General features: G+C 45.9%; 1 protein-coding gene and 2 long non-coding RNA genes across 10 annotated transcripts in view; 2 read left to right on the top strand and 1 right to left on the bottom strand.

Annotated features, from left to right (window-relative positions):
• Nucleotides 1-966: 966 nt before the first annotated feature.
• On the bottom strand, nucleotides 967-15,885 carry HENMT1 (HEN methyltransferase 1). 8 transcript variants are annotated; one of them, XM_072834772.1, is made up of 9 exons: nucleotides 15,843-15,885; nucleotides 8,755-8,915; nucleotides 7,499-7,578; nucleotides 6,351-6,471; nucleotides 5,206-5,321; nucleotides 4,627-4,761; nucleotides 3,068-3,247; nucleotides 2,358-2,532; nucleotides 967-1,576 (listed from the first exon to the last, which is right to left on the bottom strand). In XM_072834772.1, exons 1-9 carry the CDS (start codon nucleotides 15,868-15,870, stop codon nucleotides 1,163-1,165), a joined length of 1,410 nt encoding a protein of 469 aa, XP_072690873.1. In that variant the 5' UTR covers nucleotides 15,871-15,885; the 3' UTR covers nucleotides 967-1,162. The 8 variants fall into 8 exon arrangements, with proteins under 8 accessions (XP_072690873.1, XP_072690874.1, XP_072690875.1 ...); XM_072834773.1 differs by lacking the exon at nucleotides 15,843-15,885 and adding an exon at nucleotides 15,754-15,834; XM_072834774.1 differs by lacking the exon at nucleotides 8,755-8,915 and having other exon boundaries at nucleotides 6,351-6,476.
• LOC140638084 (uncharacterized) overlaps nucleotides 8,440-19,270 on the top strand; it is a 29,037-nt gene continuing 18,206 nt past the window's right edge. The window contains exon 1 of the long non-coding RNA XR_012035265.1: nucleotides 8,440-8,664. This is a non-coding gene — a long non-coding RNA (uncharacterized lncRNA). The remainder of the gene's footprint in view (nucleotides 8,665-19,270) is intronic.
• On the top strand, nucleotides 15,310-19,264 carry LOC140638085 (uncharacterized). Its single transcript, XR_012035266.1, has 2 exons — nucleotides 15,310-15,688; nucleotides 16,225-19,264. It is a non-coding gene; the product is annotated as an uncharacterized lncRNA (long non-coding RNA).

The following is a 19,270-nucleotide window of genomic DNA, read 5'->3' on the forward strand; positions in this document are numbered from 1 at the left end:
TAGCCGGAGTACATCTACATGTCCTATGCATTCAAGAGAGAAGTATCAGTCTAGAAAGGCAGGGGGCTGATGGAACAGGCTTATGAAATTATGAACAGCTCCTTAACAGGGCTTATGTGATCATATTCTCTGAGTCCCTTCTTTCCCCACCCCCCTATCCAAATCCATTTTCCATCCACTTTAAAAACTGAAGAACTATGACCCCAAGAGGCATTTCCCAGGCAGTCTGGCGCCAGTTTGTGAGGGTACGCCAGTTGTGGCAGACTGACAACTTGCCAATGTCCTTCCTTCCTCTCCTTGTTCCTTCTCAGGTGACACCAACTGGGCACACACAAGCCCAAAATAAAAACCAACTCCTGGCTTCAGAGTGGTAAAGCTCAACAAGGAACAAACAGTGGTCTAGAATAACCTTATCAGAGAGCCAGCACATGCCCTTGTACTTGTCCGCTTGCAGATTCCACGTCATTCCAAAGAGAAAGAGCAAGTGGTAGCTAAAACTCAACCATCCATCTTCAGCCCTGAGGTCCATCAGGGAGGTAGATGAATAGGTCCCTCTGGTGGCAGAGCCACCAAGCATAATTACCTAGCCACTCCTAGGGTCTCATTGAGACCAGTTCCCCCAAAATGTGAAGCTATAATTCAACTGCTAATACCACCAATTCCAAGCAGTACGCTGCCAAAGGGTGCTTAAGTTGAGGAGGCTGCTTTTCAAACATCTCCTGTATTCTGTTTTAGGCAAAGTTTATGGGTTAGAATTTATCCCAAGAGGCAGAGAATCCTAGAATTTTTAAGACTGAGAAAGCAGGGGCAGGTGACAGAGCGAGAGAAAGGAGGCTCCCTGGTGAGTAGGGAGTCCTGATGCCGGACTCGGGACTCGCTCCCAGGAGCCAGGATCATGACCTGAGCCCAAGGCAGATGCTGACTAAGCAACCCAGGCACTGAGAATCCTAGAAATAAAAGTTACTCTTATTTCCAATGGAAAAGTTTTATTTCATAGTTTACAAATTTAAGTCATTTAACACAGGTACAACAGAAACGTGTGAACGTGAACCCTACACCACCCCCAAAAAGCATATGAAAACACACAAGGATAGGGAAATTCAAAACTAAGTTGCCTAAACGTACAATTTTCGAACTAGGCCTATCATTAAGGTCCGCGGCTTCAGTAGGAAAGCATGGTCCGCGAGTAGTGATCATGCAAGTCCACCTGGAGGGCACTCTGATCCCTGTTCAGCTTCAGCGCCTCGGAAAGGAGGCTGCGCAGCCGCTCAACACTATCAACCAAGCGGTTCACCTTTGGAAAAGTAATGAGTCTTTCCAGGGGCACGTAGAATTTCTTTCCCACACAGTAAGGCTTGGGGGAGCTCTCAATTTGGGCCCTTTGAGCGTCGGTGACGATTAATCCGTACCGTGGGACGCAACTGTCTTCTGGCACCAATCTACCGTTCACCTTTTTCTTCTTCGGATCCACGATAAACCGCAGTCTCATAGAGTTGGAGGCTCTTAACACCTCTGCACTCAGGACTAACAGGAGGTTTTTCTTCTCCTGTAAACTGGGATATGCTGTTGTAAAAACCTGAAGGAAAAAAATTTCATCACTTTCCTGCATCGCGAATTAACTGTACACTTGTATATCAAACCCTATCAGCCGGGAGTGCAACATAATGGGAATCACTACTGGCACAGTTTCTGCAAAGATTTAATCCTGATGATCAAAAAGTATCCCAAAGCCAGGTTTCTACCAATTCACACCAACCCAATGTTCCAACTTGATATTAGAAGGAAAAGGGTATAAAAATTGTTAAAAGGTCTATCATAAATAAATAAAAATTAAAAAAAAAAATAAAAAGAGGGATCCTTGGGTGGCGCAGCGGTTTGGCGCCTGCCTTTGGCCCAGGGCGTGATCCTGGAGATCTGGGATCGAATCCCACATCGGGCTCCTGGTGCATGGAGCCTGCTTCTCCCTCTGCCTATGTCTCTGCCTCTCTCGCTCTCTCTCTCTGTGACTATCACAAATAAATAAAAATATTTTAAAAAATTGTTAAAAGGGCAACGTGCTTATTCTTCACACCAGAACCTGAAAACAAGGGTCTGAGAAGCTTGGAGGTTCAGGGGTAATTCCTTTCCTGAGCCCCACTATGAAGTACTGCTGGCTTTCCTCTTTCCTGCTGCTGCTGACAGGGGGAGGGTCGCTGGCACATCAGCTTGGTGGTCTCTAAGGAGGTGGTCTCTAATCAACCCATGCCCAGTTGTGGGCATGAAAGCTTCTCCTAAGATCATTTACACTTATCTCTACAGAGTTCAGCATCCTAACCCATCTGCTTCTTTCCCTGGTCACTACCTCACAAAATACTCACGGTTTCATAAACATGTTCCTCTGGTGTGGAAATGCATGATTCAGTTGCCTTTGCTTCATTTTTCTGGAAGACCCCTATCTGGGTACAGTACCCAACATGCTCAGCTCCTGCTGGTGGAGACCCCACACCAGTAAACTCTACTGAGTAATCGTAGAGATTTGCCACATCCGAAGCCCTGAAATCAATTTTGAAATGTGTTAACATAATGAGCTAAGATTTACTAAATGCAACACAGTAACACACAGGGTTTACTTCCTTCTGAGGGATTCAGGGTCCTGAGTGTCAGTGTCCAAGTAATTGCAAAAATATGGAGAAAGGAAAAGTTAGAGCACAGTTTATGGGTAAAAAAGGAGACCACACTGGTTACAATCCCAATTGTTGCGCAATGCCAGAAACATGACCATCTGGCAAGGCCCTGGCAAGGAACCCCCCTGGCAAGGCTCACCTACAGTGCCCTATGCCCTCTGCTTTGTTTCCTCATCTTCACACTACTACTTAGGCCTTCGTATCAAGACACCTGGTGCCCCCCCCCATACACTTTTCCATGCTTGCCTGTCTCATATGCCCAAATACGGAGGCTCCTTTATATGCGCCAAGCTGAATATTGGGAATTTATATGTAAAAAGACATCATAGCATTTTAAACTCCTGTGGGATACCACACACACACACACACACACACACACACACATTGATAAGACTCGAACTCACCAGGTCTGAAACTGTATTCTGTTCCACTCAAATTTGTGATCTAAGTGTCTAAAGGTTGATGCTGGAAACAGGGGATTGAATTCAGAGTTTGGTGTGCTGATGATGATGATACGTGGGGAATAATAGCCAAATACAACTTCAGGAAACTTGGCCAGATCTTCAGAATCTAAATGTTCTATCCTGAAATGGTCAACAGGAAAGAATGCAATTATTTTCCTAGTTAAAGACTGTATTCATGAGACAGAGACAGAGGAAGAAGCAGCTCCGTGCAAGGATCCTAGATCAGGATCATGCTCTGAGCTGAAGGCAGATGCTTAACCACTGACCACCAAGGGGTCCCTAAAAAAATTTCCATCGCTACATTGATTTACCCCTTCTCTAAATATAGAACAGTACTTAAATGACTTAAACCCAACTCTTCATATTCGCACTTTGCACTTCATCCACGTTACTCCTTTTCAGGGCTCTCTGGGCTTCAATGAAAGTAACTAAAGAAATGAGCAAAAGTATAAGCTCCCAGGAAACCTGCAGGTCTAGGAGACCAGAATACATGCCTTAGTTGTGGGCTTCAGGATCAGATACCAGTAGATTCTCACCCACACTCAAGAACCAGATCAACTAAGTACAGCCACTAGACCTGGGAAGCCATTCCTATCCTGATGCAGCAAGAGACACTAGTTGACAGAAAAACTCTACACAATATAAACAAACATTTTTAGGGCAAATATGCTGTCCAACTCCCCATAACCACTACAGCTCAGCTGGATGGTGATAGGGGCAGGAGATTAACTCCAGACCAGTAACTGGAAGATGCATAGGTACATGACTCAGCATCCTGGGTCTTCAATTTGGCTTCCTTGCAGTATGAATGCAAATACACAAAATGTGTAGTTGCAGCTATAATGCACTTGAGTGAAATTTCTTTAAATTCATACATTAGACAAAAGAAAAATGGTTGGGGAGATCCCTGGGTGGCTCAGCGGTTTAGCCCTTGCCTTCAGCCCAGGGCATGATCCTGGAGTCCCGGGATCGAGTCCCACGTCAGGCTCCCTGCGGGGAGCCTGCTTCTCCCTCTGCCTGTGTCTCTGCCTCTGTCTCTCAAGAATAAAATCTTTTTCTGTCTCTCAAGAATAAATAAAATCTTTTTCTCTCTGTCTCAAGAATAAATAAAATCTTTTTCTGTCTCTCAAGAATAAATAAAATCTTTTAAAAAAATTTATTTATTCCTGAAAGACAGAGGCAGAGACACAGAGGGAGAAGCAGGCTCCCTGCAGGGAGCCTGACGTGGGACTCGATCCCGAGACTCCAGGATCATGCCCTGGGCCGAAGGCAAGAGTTAAACCACTTAGCCACCCAGTCTGCCCTAAATAAAATATTTTTTAAAAAACGGGTGCTCCTGCTATTTTTACAGCTTATCTGTAAATCTGAAAATAAAGCCAATCCTGTCAAAGCAATCTGCTTTACAAATTTAAATTATAAAATTTAGAGAACACTAAATTTACTGATACTAATTATATACAGCTTCTAATTTATACAGGAAGAATCAGTTTAATACTTACAATTCAATACATGTCATCAAGTCAAATCCAACCAAACGAGAGTCCTTCTGTACAGCAGAGCCACGATACAAGGTTATAGTCAAATCTAGGTCCCGAGGAACTAGATAATCCCCCACTGATGGGCTCAAATTACTTCTGCAAAAAACATAGAAGGGATCTTTCAATACTAATCTATTAAGAATCTCACCAGCTGTAGAATTCTAATAATTATCTAAATCAGTTTTCCATGACTTGATGTATTAAGCTCCAGGTCACAGGGTAACTTCCTCATAGATTACTGGTCAGACTAAAGAGCTGGTCCTGCTTAAATTAAAAGGCCTGGGACAATGTCTTAAGTTTAAGTTCTCTTGGTGTCCAGCATTAAAGATTTTGCCATTTGAAAATCTGCAGTGGTTTGGCTATTGTAATTAACTGAGGCTATGCTTTCTCCACTGGTCAGAAAAACTTATTCTCCATATTATAATAAAGTCATTCGGGTGCACTTGAGGCTATCATGGTGCCAATCTTCTAAACCAAGCTGTATGGACACTTCCTCACACTGCCACTAATTTCAAATTATGCACAGAAACTTGATATTACATTTCCCATTGAGAGGTACTGCCAGCGTAAGTATCTACTCCAACAAGATGTTCAATGCAATGATGGTATTTTAGCATCCATATAAGTGTGGCATCTCCAAAGCCCAAGTCTGCAACCTACAGATGAAACAGAACATTGAAATAGAAGTCAAATGACCAAAATTTTCAAGTGGTTGAGAATTACCATATAAACCATTATGTCAAGATCTTTAGGTAGAACAAAATTAACCTGAAACCTAACAGGCGAGGGGTGGGCAGGGAGTAAATTGTGTTTTTGGCACCCAGAACCCACATGGAAGGTATCCTATAAAATGCTAAGTGTGCATACCAAACATCAGACAGATCTGATCTTGAACAGCGTTTTAGGGATTTATTCAGTGTTAATATAAATGTACATTAAGGGGATTAGATAATTAAATGGATCTTAATTATGCAAGAAGTCTGCATTCACCACAGCAAAATCACCTACTAAATTATGGATTTCCACTTTAGGAGAATACTTTAATGGCACCCAATCCCAAAGATAGATAACCCAAATCAGCTTCTAGGGTAACTAAATGGCTTTTAAGGGGGAATCCAGGGATTTAATACAAGACAAGATTCCATATAATATTATCTTAAAAAGCAACGTGTTAAATCTGATTCAATTCTATCAGGAAACCAAAGTATTACAGCACTAATTCCCATGTGAAAAAAAAAGGGACTAACTCTCCCTTAGCAATAAGGTATATTCGATCTATTCAATCCAATTTTTCCTCAAACCTGTTTCACCAAAGAACCTTTACCTTTAATATTTTAGGTAAGCCTTGCAATCTACCACAATATTGCACTCAGTAAAGGGTTTCTGAAGCAGGCACATTTATGGGACAGTGGGAGAAGGGTTCATAGCATTAAAAAATCTGGTCCAAGAGCAAATTACAGCTCTTACAGGAAACTTTAAGGATCCCTCCTAGAAAAGGATAACCTCAGCTTAATACATAATACTATCCAATCACACCACCCTTGTATCCCCTGCCAAAAATGTTTACTCCATTATTGAAAAAAAAAAAGCTTTTTCCTTTCTTGCAACAAGTCTTTAAATAATCTGCTTACTAACTAAATTTTCGGGTTTTTTATGACTCAGTTAAGACAGTCGGAAAGAAATACCTTCTTGGGTTTATGTTGTTGCACTAAATTTTTAACAAAGAAGTATCTCTGTTTATATAGTGGCGGTCTGAACTCAATCACTTCCTTGGTAGGCACTTCTTCACAATTATCAACCATACTGCTGCACTGAAACAGAAAAGAGGTGTTCTAAAATCAGCCACAAATTCAGGAGTTAAGTAAGGAAAAATGAGCTTCACCACTCTCAATACATTGTCCTTACAGCCACCTGTGTCTGGGGGGAAAAAAAAAAAAAAAAAAAACTCAGTGGTATTTCCTCCAGTTCACATAAGCTCCTCCAGTCTTAAAAGTGAGATTTTGGGTTTATACTTCCTAGAGCTAATGCATTTAAAACAGTCTCTAGGCAACTACCAGAGCTTGGAGTTCAAGTAGGCGGGAGAATGAGACTCCTTGACCAAACTACTCCCAAGCCCTCTGATTAGGCCTTGACCTGGACACCATCTTCTTGGGCCTGCTCAGGCCAGCTTGAAATTTGAGAATGAGACAGCACAAGTAGGGTGCAGGGCTGAGAAAGACTCCCTGCTGAGCAGTGAGCTTAATGAAGGGGTCTGTCCATGGACTCTGGGATCATGACCTGAGCCAGAGACAAACATTTGACTGAGCCACCCAGGCACCAAGAACCCTTAATGTCAACCAGATCAAATTTGTAACCACCCCTTGAAAATCTGATGGAGCTGTCTTACTGCCTTACCAAGAATCCTGTTAAATCAGTTTAGCAAGAGCCCACTCCCTTGTGGTCTCTTCCATCCACACAGCCCTTCTGTTTGCTCATTGGCTATGAATCCCCGGCTGTTGAAAATGGAACTGAACACCATCTCTTCCCTACTGAAGACTTAATTTTTATTAACAAGGCATTTTCCCAGGTGTTCAGTAACCACAGTAGCAATTAGCACAGAAATACGACCTCCGTACTCCAAGTGTTCATGGGGCTGTTTATCCAGACACTTCTTGGAAACGCAGACTCTCGGGCCTCTCAGGCCACACGCCTCAATCACCATCTTCAGTTAAAAACTCGCTGATCCAAAAGCACATTAACACCAGTTAAATACTATGAGTGTACTGTTTACCTCAATCCATCTCACGAATCCCTTTTGATACTCCTACAAGCAGGTTAAGAAAAGAATCATTACCTCTTTGTTTTCTCCCATTGCTTCCAAGTTTTGCTGCAACAAAAAAGCCGATGTATCCGAGCTGATTCGGCAAGCACTCGCTGTAAATACAAAGTACCACTTTTTAGGCGAGTCTGGACCCCACAGCTGCCTAAATGAGTAAAAAAGAGCAAGCTCCCTCCCTTCTCTTTACCTGTTACCATTTAATTAACAGAATTTACTCAACCTAAGCAGGGCTTCAGACAAAACAGGCTCAGAAACCAACAGTCACTTCTCACTAGGACAAACCCAGCTCATACAGTAACCCCCATCGGTCCCCTTTCCGTTAAATTTGATACAAGCTGGACCATGAGTTCAGAGCCCCCAACTTCAGTAACTGACTTCTCAAGTGGCTCCAAACGCGCGGCTCCGAACAGCGACCCCGCGACCCCGAGGCGCCCGCTCCCCCGCTGGGCCGCCCGACGCTCGCAGGCTGCCTCCCGCCACCGCGGGTGCACTCCAGGGGCGGGGAAGGCGCGTCCCACACCCGCTCAGGCGGGACTTAAAGCCCTGGTTCTCAGCCTAAAACGTGGCCCGCACGTCCGTCACCAACTCCGGAGCCGCCGCTCGCCCCCGGCGTTACCGCCCACACCCGCGCCGGCCACGCCCGCGGCCACACCTGAGCCGCCCGCGTTACCCGCCCGCGGCCACACCTGCGCCGGCCACACCCGCGCCGACCCCTCCCCCGCGGTTCAACCCAAGGCCCGGCCGCCCCGCCCGCGTTACCGCCCACACCCGCGGCCACACCTGAGCCGCCCCGCGTTACCCGCCCGCGGCCACACCCGCGCCGCCCCCTCCCCCAGCCACGCCGCCCACACCCGGGCCGTCCACACCCGCGCCCCCCGCCCCCCGCCCCGGTCTCGGGCAGCCCGGGTTCCCAGGCGCGGGGCTTGGGGGCGTCGGTTTCGCGGCTCCTAACGGCCGCCGGCGCGTGCCCCAGGCCATTGCCCAGGCGGCGAGGGCGTGGGGGGGCATCTGGCCGGCGAGCGCAGAGGTGGGGGGGCTCCCCGGGGGGCTCCCCGCCCCCAGCGACGAGCAGAGCGCGGCCCGGCCTTGCCCCGCGTCCAGGGGCGGCACCTCGCCTCCTAACCTGCCGCCTCCCGGAGCCTCAGAACGACCCGCGGGGCCCGGAGGGGCCTCGGCGCTCGGTAAGGCGGGTCCGATGACCTCTGAGCTCAGAAGAACGTTCCTTCAGCCCCAAACCTCCAACCGGTCATTTCCGCGTGCAGGGAGGGCACCTGGGCAGGGAGGGCAGCCACTGGACCATCTCTCAGAAACATTGCTGCATCTCGTGTCCTTCCCCTGCCAGACGTCCAACTGGACACTTTATAACCACTTATGTCTTTATTGTGGGCGGTGGAAGAGTTAGTTTCAGGAGGCCGAGAGGCAAAGCTGCATTCTTTAGGGGAAAAAAAATTTTTAGTCATTTTAAGAGACTCAAAAGCTGGTGCTTATTAATGAATCGATAACCTAATATTCCGTAAATTATATATTAGAACTGCACTTTCAAACAATGCCATAATATGCAAAGGACAGTAATAACAGCTTTGGAATATCACAAATAGCTTACTCAATTGGGTATTTTGAGGGGTCTAGTCTCATAGTAAACATACAACGCAAGGGTCACTGTTTTGAGACGTTCCTATTGGCCTGAGGAAACTATTTTTTTTCGTTTTTTGTTTTTTAAGATATTTATTCATGAGAGACAGAGAGAGAGGCAGAGACATACGCAGAGGGAGAGGGAGAAGCAGGCTCCTTCCCAGGAGCCTGATGTGGGTCTGGATCCCTAGACCCTGGGCAGGGTCTAGGCCAAAGGCAGAGGCTCAGCCACTGAGCCATCCAGGCGTCCAGAAACAGTAGCTTTAGTCGATTGTCTTCATTAGAGGAATATATTCCTTATTACAGGTATATCATTTAAACAGAATCTTAAAAATTAATAAGTGAATTCCACTTCTGGGTATTTTTAGATTAATTCAACAAGGAGGCCATTGTATTGAGGTGGCTCTAATGCTTGGGCAGCCTACACATCAGCAAACCCAAACATAAGCCTGTAGATGCCTCAAGGTTAAAACATGGAAACCTGAGAATGTCCAGCGGCAGACAGTCCTTCCCAAATAAGGTACCTGTTTAAGCAGTAAGCAATCAAATAATTTCCTTGCTTTGCTTTGGCATCTTCCCTATACAAGTCTTCCCTCTAGCTCCTGACAGTGGTTAGGACCTACCCGATCCAAATTGATTTTTGCTCCAATTCCTAAAAATTTCAATATGCTTCAGTTTATCTATTAACAGTATATATGCAAATGAACCGAAAGCAGAGGCTTAAACAGATATTTGTACACCCGTGTTCATAGCAGTATCATTCAGACCAGGAAAAGGTAGGAACAATCCAAATGTCCACCGACAGTTGAACAAAGGTGGTATATACATGCAATGAAATATCGTTCAGCCTTTAAAAGGAAATGCTAACATGCTACAGTATAGTTGAACCATGAAGACGTTATGCTAAGTGATAAGCCAGTCACAAAAGGACAAATACCGTAAGGGGCAGAGGGAGGAGGAAAAATAATTTTCAGTGCCACACTTTTCAGGAATATCATAGTTTTAGTCCTGTTCATTGTCTTTGAGGTTTTGTTATCTACCTGCAAACTGGGCTCGATCTTGAATTCTTCTAGTTTTCTCCAATAGATATGGAGATTTTCAATTTTCTCCCATCCTTCTGACTTGGGATCAATAAGAACAGAAACCATCCTTTTCCTAACGCCCTGAGAGCTGAAGCTGGATGAGTTGATGAAAACTCCACTGAAGTCACCACAATAGCTCATAGCTCATGTATGGATAACCTTCATGCCTTGCTATGTGAGCCAAACCAGAAAGGTCACTGGAACACCTGATGATGTCACCAGCGACATTCAAACTGCAACCCAGGAGAATCTGATTACCACTGCCTCTCCTCACTCTAAAGATGCTTCAAGCCCAATATCTAGAAATCTTCTCCACTAACTGCCCTCTGGACCCAGAAACTCAGCTTATAGTCTGTTCATTAAGTTTTGTTTTTCTTTTGCCATAGAAATGCCATAGAAATTTAAGATTTTTTTTTTTTTGAGAGAAAGAGTGCACAAGCATGAGGGTCAGAGGGAGAGGGAAAGATAACCTCAAACAGAATACATTGAGTGTGGACCCTGATGCTGGGCTCCATCCCAGGACCCTGAGATCACCACTTGAGCCAAAAAACAAGAGTCGAATGCTCAACCGTCTGAGCCACCCAGGCACCCCTAGAAATGCCTCTTATTAAATCCTGATTGCTTGCACCTCATGTAGGCCTGACTTTGGGAGCTCACCTGAAACACCACCTCCTGAAATGAGGTACAGCTCTTTAACCTAATTGACCTAGTCTCAGGGTTAAGAGACTATTCAATGAGATCTGGGAAAAACTACCAACTGAGCTTCTGGATATGAAACTTCTTGAAGAAGTTTCAAAGGTTATAATTTGAGTAGTAGAATATGTCACCCCAAAGTATTCCTCTTGGGCATAAGGGTTGTTTTGAACTGATTATTTCCGGAAACAGAAAACACAGGAGAACCTCTGAAAACACAATTGAAATTATTTTTGTAAGGGAAATTTACTTTTATAAAGGAAATCGCCATCTGTAATGGTGTCTCCCTCTTTATGCCAGGCAGGGAAAAATTATACTAAATCACAAGAAATCTTATAAATGGAGAAGAGACTGATTTAAATGTGCAAAACAAACCTTGTCCTTATTTATAGTGCTTTTCCTGATAGCCTCCCATAATTGGCCTCCCCAATACCCCCACTCCAACATCTTTCTTTGTCTATTCTGAAGATGGTATTTAAAATGGTGGCTTGGGGGATCCCTGGGTGGCTCAGCCGTTTAGCGCCTGCCTTTGGCCCAGGGTGTGATCCTGGAGTTCCGGGATTGAGTCCCACGTCGGGCTCCCACTGTGGAGCCTGCTTCTCTCTCTCTCATTAATAAATAAATAAATCTTTAAGAAAAAAAATTAAAAAATAAAAATAAAATGGTGGCTTGGGCTTCCTCTGGGATTTACTTGTTCTTCCCAAGTATCTCTCCTGTATACATGAGGTATACATGTTAATAGATTGTTTATTTTTCATATGTTAATATGTCTTTTAATACAGGAGTCTCAGCCAAAAATTCAAAAAGGTAGAAGGAAAATTAGTTTTCCTCTCCTTCAGTATGATACCATTTATATGAGATACCAAAATTCATGGAGTCAGAAGGGTTGTTGCCAGGGGCTGGGCTGGAGGGAGGAATTGGGTGTTAATGGTTAATGAGTACAGAGTTCAGTTTGGGATGATGGATGATGGTGATGGTTGCACACAACGTGAATGTACTTAATGCCCCTGAACTATATACTTAAAATGGTAAGTTTTAGCATAACATACAGACTTGTCAAATCAATATCCTTATACAGCTGGAAAAAAATTTAAATGTTATGAATATTTTACTACATATTAAAAATATTTAAACTTTTTAAGTTAATAAATGATCTGTACAGGATTCCTGGATTTAGAGTTTTTGCCTTAAGCTGCTAGCTGGATCACTTATGATGTTGAATTCTCATGTCTGACTCCCTCTCCGAATGTGCCTATTTTATCATTTTCCTGGTCTCCTGCTCTTTCAGTGTGAAAATCATCCTTGGCTCTATCCACTTCCACCCTTCCCACATTTGGACAATCGCCAAATCTTGACCTCTTCAAGCTGTCAGTTGCATCTGCTCCTTCCAGTGGCCAGTACCCTTGTTTACCCTTTGTTGTCTTGTTTTCATGCCTAATCTTACCTTCCTACACTAGATTGTTAAGTCCCACTGAGACCATGCTCTACACCTTCGGAATGAGTTTAAATTGAATAGGCCAAATAAACCTGTCCCCACCCACCATACTTTCTTTTCTCTTTACCCTGTATTATTTTTCTTAAAGATTTTATTTATTAGAAGAGAGAGTGAGCAGGGGGTGTGGTGGTTGGGACAGAGGGAGAGGGAGAGGACGACTCCCTGCTGATCAGGGAGCCCAACATGGGCCTCCATCCCAGGACTCCGAGATCATGACCTGAACCAAGGGCAGACCCTGAGCCACTCAGGCGCCCCTCCCCGGTGTTATTTTTTGCCGTAGCACCTACTGCCATCTGATAACCTATATATTTGTTCATTTGCTTATTGCCTGTTTCCTCCTCTTAGAATATTAGCTACAAGGAACTCAAATTTGTTAGCTCCAGTGTCCAGAGCACTACCCGCCTGGTACATCGCAGGCCCTCAGTAAACTTTTCTTAGATAAAGAATTATCATATTTGATGCCTTTTGTTGTAAAATTCTTTTTATGGTAAAATAAAATATTGGACTTTGGCCAACTGAGAGGAGGTCTCTGGATGGATCCGTGCACATCTGTAACAATGATTTCCATAATTCTAAACAAGTTTGTGTGTGTGCTTTTATGTATGTGACAGAGAAAAAGAGAGAGACACACATAGATTATGTTCTCATAATTTTCTACACAATTATACTGATTTTATTTATAGTTAAAAAATGTTAATATTGATTTGGCTATTACTCTCTAACCTTTCAAAATTTACTTACTCCTCTGAGTGTCAACTTTTCAGCTGAAAAGTGAGAAATAAGATTACCCATTCAAGGGGTGCCTGGGTGGCTTAGTCGGTTAAGTATCTGTCTTTGGCTCAGGTCATGATCCCTGGGTCCTAGGATGGAGTCCCACATCAGCTCCCTTGCAGCAGGGAGCCTGATTTTCCCTCTCCCTCTGCCCCTACCCCCTGCTTGTGCTCTCTCAAAATCTTAAAAAAAAAAAAAAAAAATTTACCCGTTGAATAAATGTACAGTATACCTATTATAGACCAAGTACTGGTTTGAGTGAAAAAGATAGAGGTACTTATGACTTCCAGTCCAGCAGTTGTGGGTGTGTAACAGGAGCACGGGGGTGCAAGGGCATCTGGCTCCAAGGGTCTCAAACAGATCAGGTTCAGCCACTGGCTGCTGATAAAATCCAGAGGCAGAGAGAGTGGTGGTAAAAGAAGGAAAGAATTTATTTTAGTGAGGCCAACACTAAGAAGACAGTGGACTAACTTCTCAAAGACTGTCTCCAAAGTGCTGAAACTACTTCCGGGTTTATATAAGGAAAATGAAGGACAAAGGTTGGGGGTACATGTAGGTAGGCTAAAAAGGTCAGGCCAATTACTGACCTGGGGTCAATCACTCGGGACCTTAGGGACCCGGGGCAGTCTTTATTCTTGAGGAGTAGTTTCAGTTCCCACCAAGGATGCTTTGCACACAGGGTCTTTTGCATGAGTTAACAGGTAAGCTGGAAACAAAGAACTTAATCAGAAAGTATAGACAGGTCAAAATGGAGGCAGCAGAGGTCCTCTTTCACGTGTCTGCCGTGCAATAAGTGACCAACAGTTATCCTGGATGCCAGATTGAGCCTGATGCTCAAAATAGGATGAAATATTTAGAGGCCTTGAGAGAGATGTGAGGCAGAAACACTTTGCCAACAACTATATCATCGTGTCCAACCAGATGAACACGGCCGAGGTTGACACAGTGACAGGCAGGTCAACAGGCAGTTCAAAATCTATCGTATCTACAGAGCGTTCTCAGGAGAGGCGAGTCAGATGACTCCACCCTATCTGGCCAAGGTTGACAGCATTATCTCAAAGAACTTCTGAATGGGGAAGGTCAAGATGTGGAATATTTGTCATAAAACAATTGTGGCACACACACACATATCCCCGCCAAAATATTTACTGGGTTTCTGCTGCGATCAATTGTGAGGATGGAATTACTAGGTGGAAAAGACTATGGAGAAAGAAGATTGGAAAGGATTAAAAATCAAGCATTCATTCTAAGATATACCAACGTTGAGATGCATAAAGGACATCAAGTAGAGATTATTAGAAAGATAAACTAATGTGCAGCTTACCTCTCAATCACTTTTCAACCAGCTGAAAATAACTTTAAAAGATTTTTAAGTAATCTCTACACCCAACATGGGACTCAAATTTACAACCCTGAGACCCAGAGCCGCAGGCTGCACGGACTCAGCCCGCCAGGCACCCCTTAAATTAAAACTTAATAAAACATATCCTAGGAAACTAAAACGTGAGCCATCAGCTTTTCTAGCAAACCATTAATCTCCAGGACATTTCTGAGAATCTGTGCAGTGCCCTCAGCCCTATGTGCCCTGCAGCTACAGGACTTTGTGATGAACTCATTCAAAGCTTCCTAGAGGCATTCCCATTGTCCACAGTTTTTTCAACTGGTACCAGGGTAAAATTTATATGCCAGCTTGGCTGGGCCACAGTGCCCAGCAATTCTTCTGGATGTTTCTATGAAGGTGTTTTTTGTCTGAAATTAACATCTAAATTGTAGTCTTGCAGTAAAGCTGATAACCCTTTACAATGAGGGTGGGCCTAATCCAATCTGTTGAAGGTTTTAAGAGAATAAAGACTAATCGCCTCCTAGCAAGAGGGAAGTCGGCCAACTAACTGCCTTGGGCTCCAAATACAACTTCACCCTGTGTCTCCACCCCGCTGGCCCACCCTGCAGCTTTTGGACCTACCTTCCTCCTCAATAACATAAGCTAAGTCCTTTAAATAAATAAATATAAATATATATATATATATAAAAATATATAACAGACACACATTTGATTCTCTGGAAAACCCTGCTTGATACAGCTTTTGAGTTCTCTCCTGTGTGTTCTCTCTTGGGCTGTCAGAAAAAAAAACGGACTCTGTGGGACCCAAGAAATTCAGAAAATGTCCCCCACCCCTGGCTCCTAGATAAGCAACAACTGCAGCCTGTAGCCCAAGTCAGCTCCAAGGAAAACCGCTGGGCACGCCCTTATTGGAATGAGGAACTAAGAGCTTGAGAAACTCCCCCACCCTTCTGGAAATCCCCTAGACCTGCGCATAAAAACCCAGCCGGAAGCCCCCTGGGTCCAGGTCCCTGCCCCGCCTGGTCGGGCACACTTGGGCTCAAGCTCGAGCTGGCTAATAGACCCTCGTGCGCTTGCATCGGTGTCGGCTCCTTGGTGGTTTCTCGGATTCGCAATCTTGGGCACGACATTTAGGGGCTCGTCCGGGATCCGAGAGACCCCAGGACCCCACCCGGAGGGTCCCACGCCTGGTGAGTGCACTCAACTTTCCTCTACCTGTTGCGCACCTGTTCTGAGCTCCCTGCCCTCCTCCTACCTGCAGGAAGGCCAACCCGTAGAGGGGGACACTGGCTTGGGCGGGCGCGCTGGCGGCGGCGCCGGGGGCCTGGGGGACGGGGTCCTCACCTGGGGGGAGGGCCGGCTGCCGGCCCATCGGTTCGCTTTCTGTTTTGTCTCCGCGGCCGCACTGGGACGTCTGTCTGCGTTACTGTGTCCTTGTTCATCGCCACGGCTGTCTGTGCCTCGGCGTGGACGGGGAGGGGGGGGGACATGGTGGGGCGGACACAACCCCCCCACACTCTTCCGCTTCTCGGACTTTAGGGAAAGGGCTCAATCCGAGCACGGACATTCGGAGAGGGAAATTTCAGACCTATTATCCTACAGGTTCAGGCCGTGATCTTCAGGGACAAACCGGACGCCACCTCGACCAGGTGCCCTACGTCCTGGCCTGGCGGGACAGGGTCGAGAATCCCCCTCCTTGGCTAAAACCATTTTTACCCCCAAGCAGGACCTCCCAAGATTCTAGCCCAGCGAAAGGCCGAGAAGGCGACCGACTCTACGACCCAAGCGCCCCTTTATCCGGTCGTGCAGGATTCCTCCCCGGACCTGATCCTCCCGCCGCCCTGCCGGAGGCGCCGGGGGCTGCAGACGGGGCGCCCCTCCCTGGCGGGTCCCGGAGCGCGGGCGGCCCCGCCCCCGACGGGCCCCGAGAGCGACCGAGGTCCTGGCCGTTCTCCAGCAGTGATTCGTGTAATAGAAGAACCCAAAATGCAAAGTGCTCGGAAAACCCGAAGATCTAGTCGGGCTTTTAGATGCTGTTAGGAAGTAAGTCCCGGGGTCGCTGCACCCGCGCCGGCCAGCTGACCCCCGAGGCGGCCCGCCGAGGACCATCCCCTAAAGCTAGGGCTGCGTCGCTCCCACTTACCCGCTAACATAACCTGCGCTGTAGCCCCTCGCGGCTGAAACTAACCCCCACTCACCAAAATCTGACGTGGATAGTTCATAACGCAGCCACGGGAGAAATCTACCCCGATCCTGCTGGCTGTGCTATGACACCCGACCCCCCTTCTACCCTAATGCTTGCAGGTGGAGCCAAAATCCCGGTAGCAAAGGCCTCACCTTACAATCTGTGTCAGGCCAGGGGCCCTGCCTAGGCCTCCAGGCCACTACCGGGTCCTGTGCGATGGCAGGCGGCCTATACACAGGACCGGTGTCATTACCGCCCCAAGACAGCTGGGGCCTGCTCGAGGGATTAACTCCCTGCACTCAGGGACAGGTTATGAACAGAACTGGGGGCTTCTGCGTGCTGGTTCAACTACTTCCTAGAATCATCTGTTGTTCAGAGGAGCAGGCACTTCAATGGATGGACCCCCCACGGGCGAAATAAACGAGAGCCCATATCTGCTGTCACCACCGCCACCCTACTAGGAATTGGTTTGGCTGGCGCAGGAAGAGGTATTGCCTCACTGGCCACCCAGGCTTTCCACTACAGTAACCTTGGGGCTGCCATTGATGTAGAAATAGAGCAGAGAGACCTCCACTTCCCACCTCCAAGAATCCCTAACATCTTTATCTGAAGTGGTGCTCCAAAACAGGAGGGGCTTAGACCTAAATTTTTCTGCAGCAAGGGGGAGTCTGCTGCCCTGGACGGAGTGCTGTTTCTGCACTGACCACTCAGGGATGGGCAGAGAATCAATGGCAAAGGTCAGGGAAGGATTGTCCAGGCAAAAAGGAGAGTGAGAGCAAGAGCAGCAACAGGAGTGGTTCGAATCCTGGTTTGATCATTCCCCCTGGCTAACTACCTTGTTGTCCTCCCTAGCCGGCCCACTTATCATCCTCCTCCTGACCTTTGACCCTGCTTCATTAATAAACTAGTGGCTTTTGTCAGGGATGGGGTTAACCCCGTTCAACTCTTGGTGCTAAGGCAACAATACCAACCACTGAACTTTCAGGACCCATGACTGGGTCCTGCATTGGGTTCCTCTGAAAAGGGGAGGAATGTGGGACCCAAGAAATTCAGAAAATGTCACCCACCCGGCTCCTAGATAAGCAACAACTGTGGCTGTAGCCCTAGTCAGCTCCAAGGAAAACCGCAGAGCACACCCTTATCCGAATGAGGAACTAAGAACTTGAGAAACTCCCCCCACCCCTCTGGAAACCCCCTGCCTCCGCTCTGGGGCTATCCGTTAGGGGTGTGGTCTGTGGTCAGAGGAAAGTGAAGGGCAAGCCCTTGGCGAAGGTCCATGGCTGGAACGAGGAACCAAGACCCCTAGAGCAGCCCATAAAAATCCAGCTGTAACCCACCTAGGGGTCCAAGTCCCTGCCCCACTGATGGGCATACTTGGACCCAAGCTCGAGCTTGCTAATAAGCCCTCGTGTGCTTGCATCAGTGTTGGCTCCTTGGTGGTTTCTCGGATTCAAAATCTTGGGCACAACAACTCCATTCTTCTCTTCCTAATACCCTTTCATTGACCCCATACATAAATGGATGATAATACCTCTGTATTGGTCAACTATTTTTATATAACAAATCACCCCAAACTCTACAATTTAGAACAACTGTAGAAAAAGTCATTTATGATTCCTCATGGGTCTGTGGATCCACACATCTCGACTGGGCTCTCCTGGGCAGCTCTGCTTTTCTTGTGGCAGCATTCAATCTTGAATACATATGGACTGTCATGACCATTTAAAATTTGGTATGCCCAGAATAACCAGGAGGAAAGTTGTCTCCCTCAAAGTGTTTTGTATGCTTTTTATTATTTTCTTCTTGGAATACCTATTTTCTCTAACTCATTCTTCAAGATGCAGCTCAAATGTCAAATATCCTGAGAAATTTATTAGCCAGGCTGGGGCTCCTTCCTCTGGACTCCAGCAGCACAACATTCATAGTTATATTGCTATTATCTATTGCTTATATAGATAGATGGGTAGATAGATCCCCTAGGCTGTGAATTCCTTGAGGGCAAGGGCCAGAGACTTTTAACCTTATGTCCCAGCTGTGGTGCCTAAAATCCAGAAGGTGTCCAATAAACTTATAACAAACCTCTCATACTCCAATCCTTAATCTTGCTCTTCAAGTAGATTTTACACTTGTCAGAACCACACTGCTTAGTGTGTTTCATTATGTGATATTTCATAAGGGTAGCTTTCTAAGTGTTTAACTCTTGGGACACCTGGGTGGCTCAGCCGTTGAGCGTCTGCCCTCAATCCAGGGCATGATCCTGAGTCTGGGGATCCAGTCCCGCATTGGGCTCCGCAAGGAGCCTACTTCTCCCTTTGTTTTGTTTTGTTTTTTTTTTTTTTACTTTTTTTTTTACTTTTTTTTTACTTCTCCCTTTGACTATGTCTCTGCCTCTCTCTGTGTGTCCCTCATGAATAAATAAATATATTTTTTAGAAGTGTTTAACTCTTTAAAGGACCAGAAAAACTTTCATAAATGTTTACTGATGACCCATTCTGATAGTTACCCTACTTAACAGTGTTGGGCACATTGTTGGCCTTCAAGAAATGATTGTTGGTTGGATCATTAAATTATTGAAAGTCTGTTTTAT

Source organism: Canis lupus, chromosome 8, assembly GCF_048164855.1.
Source record: "Canis lupus baileyi chromosome 8, mCanLup2.hap1, whole genome shotgun sequence".
Classification (NCBI taxonomy): domain Eukaryota; kingdom Metazoa; phylum Chordata; class Mammalia; order Carnivora; family Canidae; genus Canis; species Canis lupus.

Excerpts from the sequence above, each read along its gene's own strand:
- HENMT1 (XM_072834772.1), bottom strand. The coding sequence starts at position 15,870 with ATGGGCCGGCAGCCGGCCCTCCCCCCAG. Across the intron at positions 4,762-5,205 it reads AGTACCTCTCAATGGGAAAT|AAGTAATTTGAGCCCATCAG; the intron begins GTAATATCAAGT and ends TGTTTTTTGCAG. Across the intron at positions 1,577-2,357 it reads AGGAACATGTTTATGAAACC|GTTTTTACAACAGCATATCC; the intron begins GTGAGTATTTTG and ends TTTTTCCTTCAG.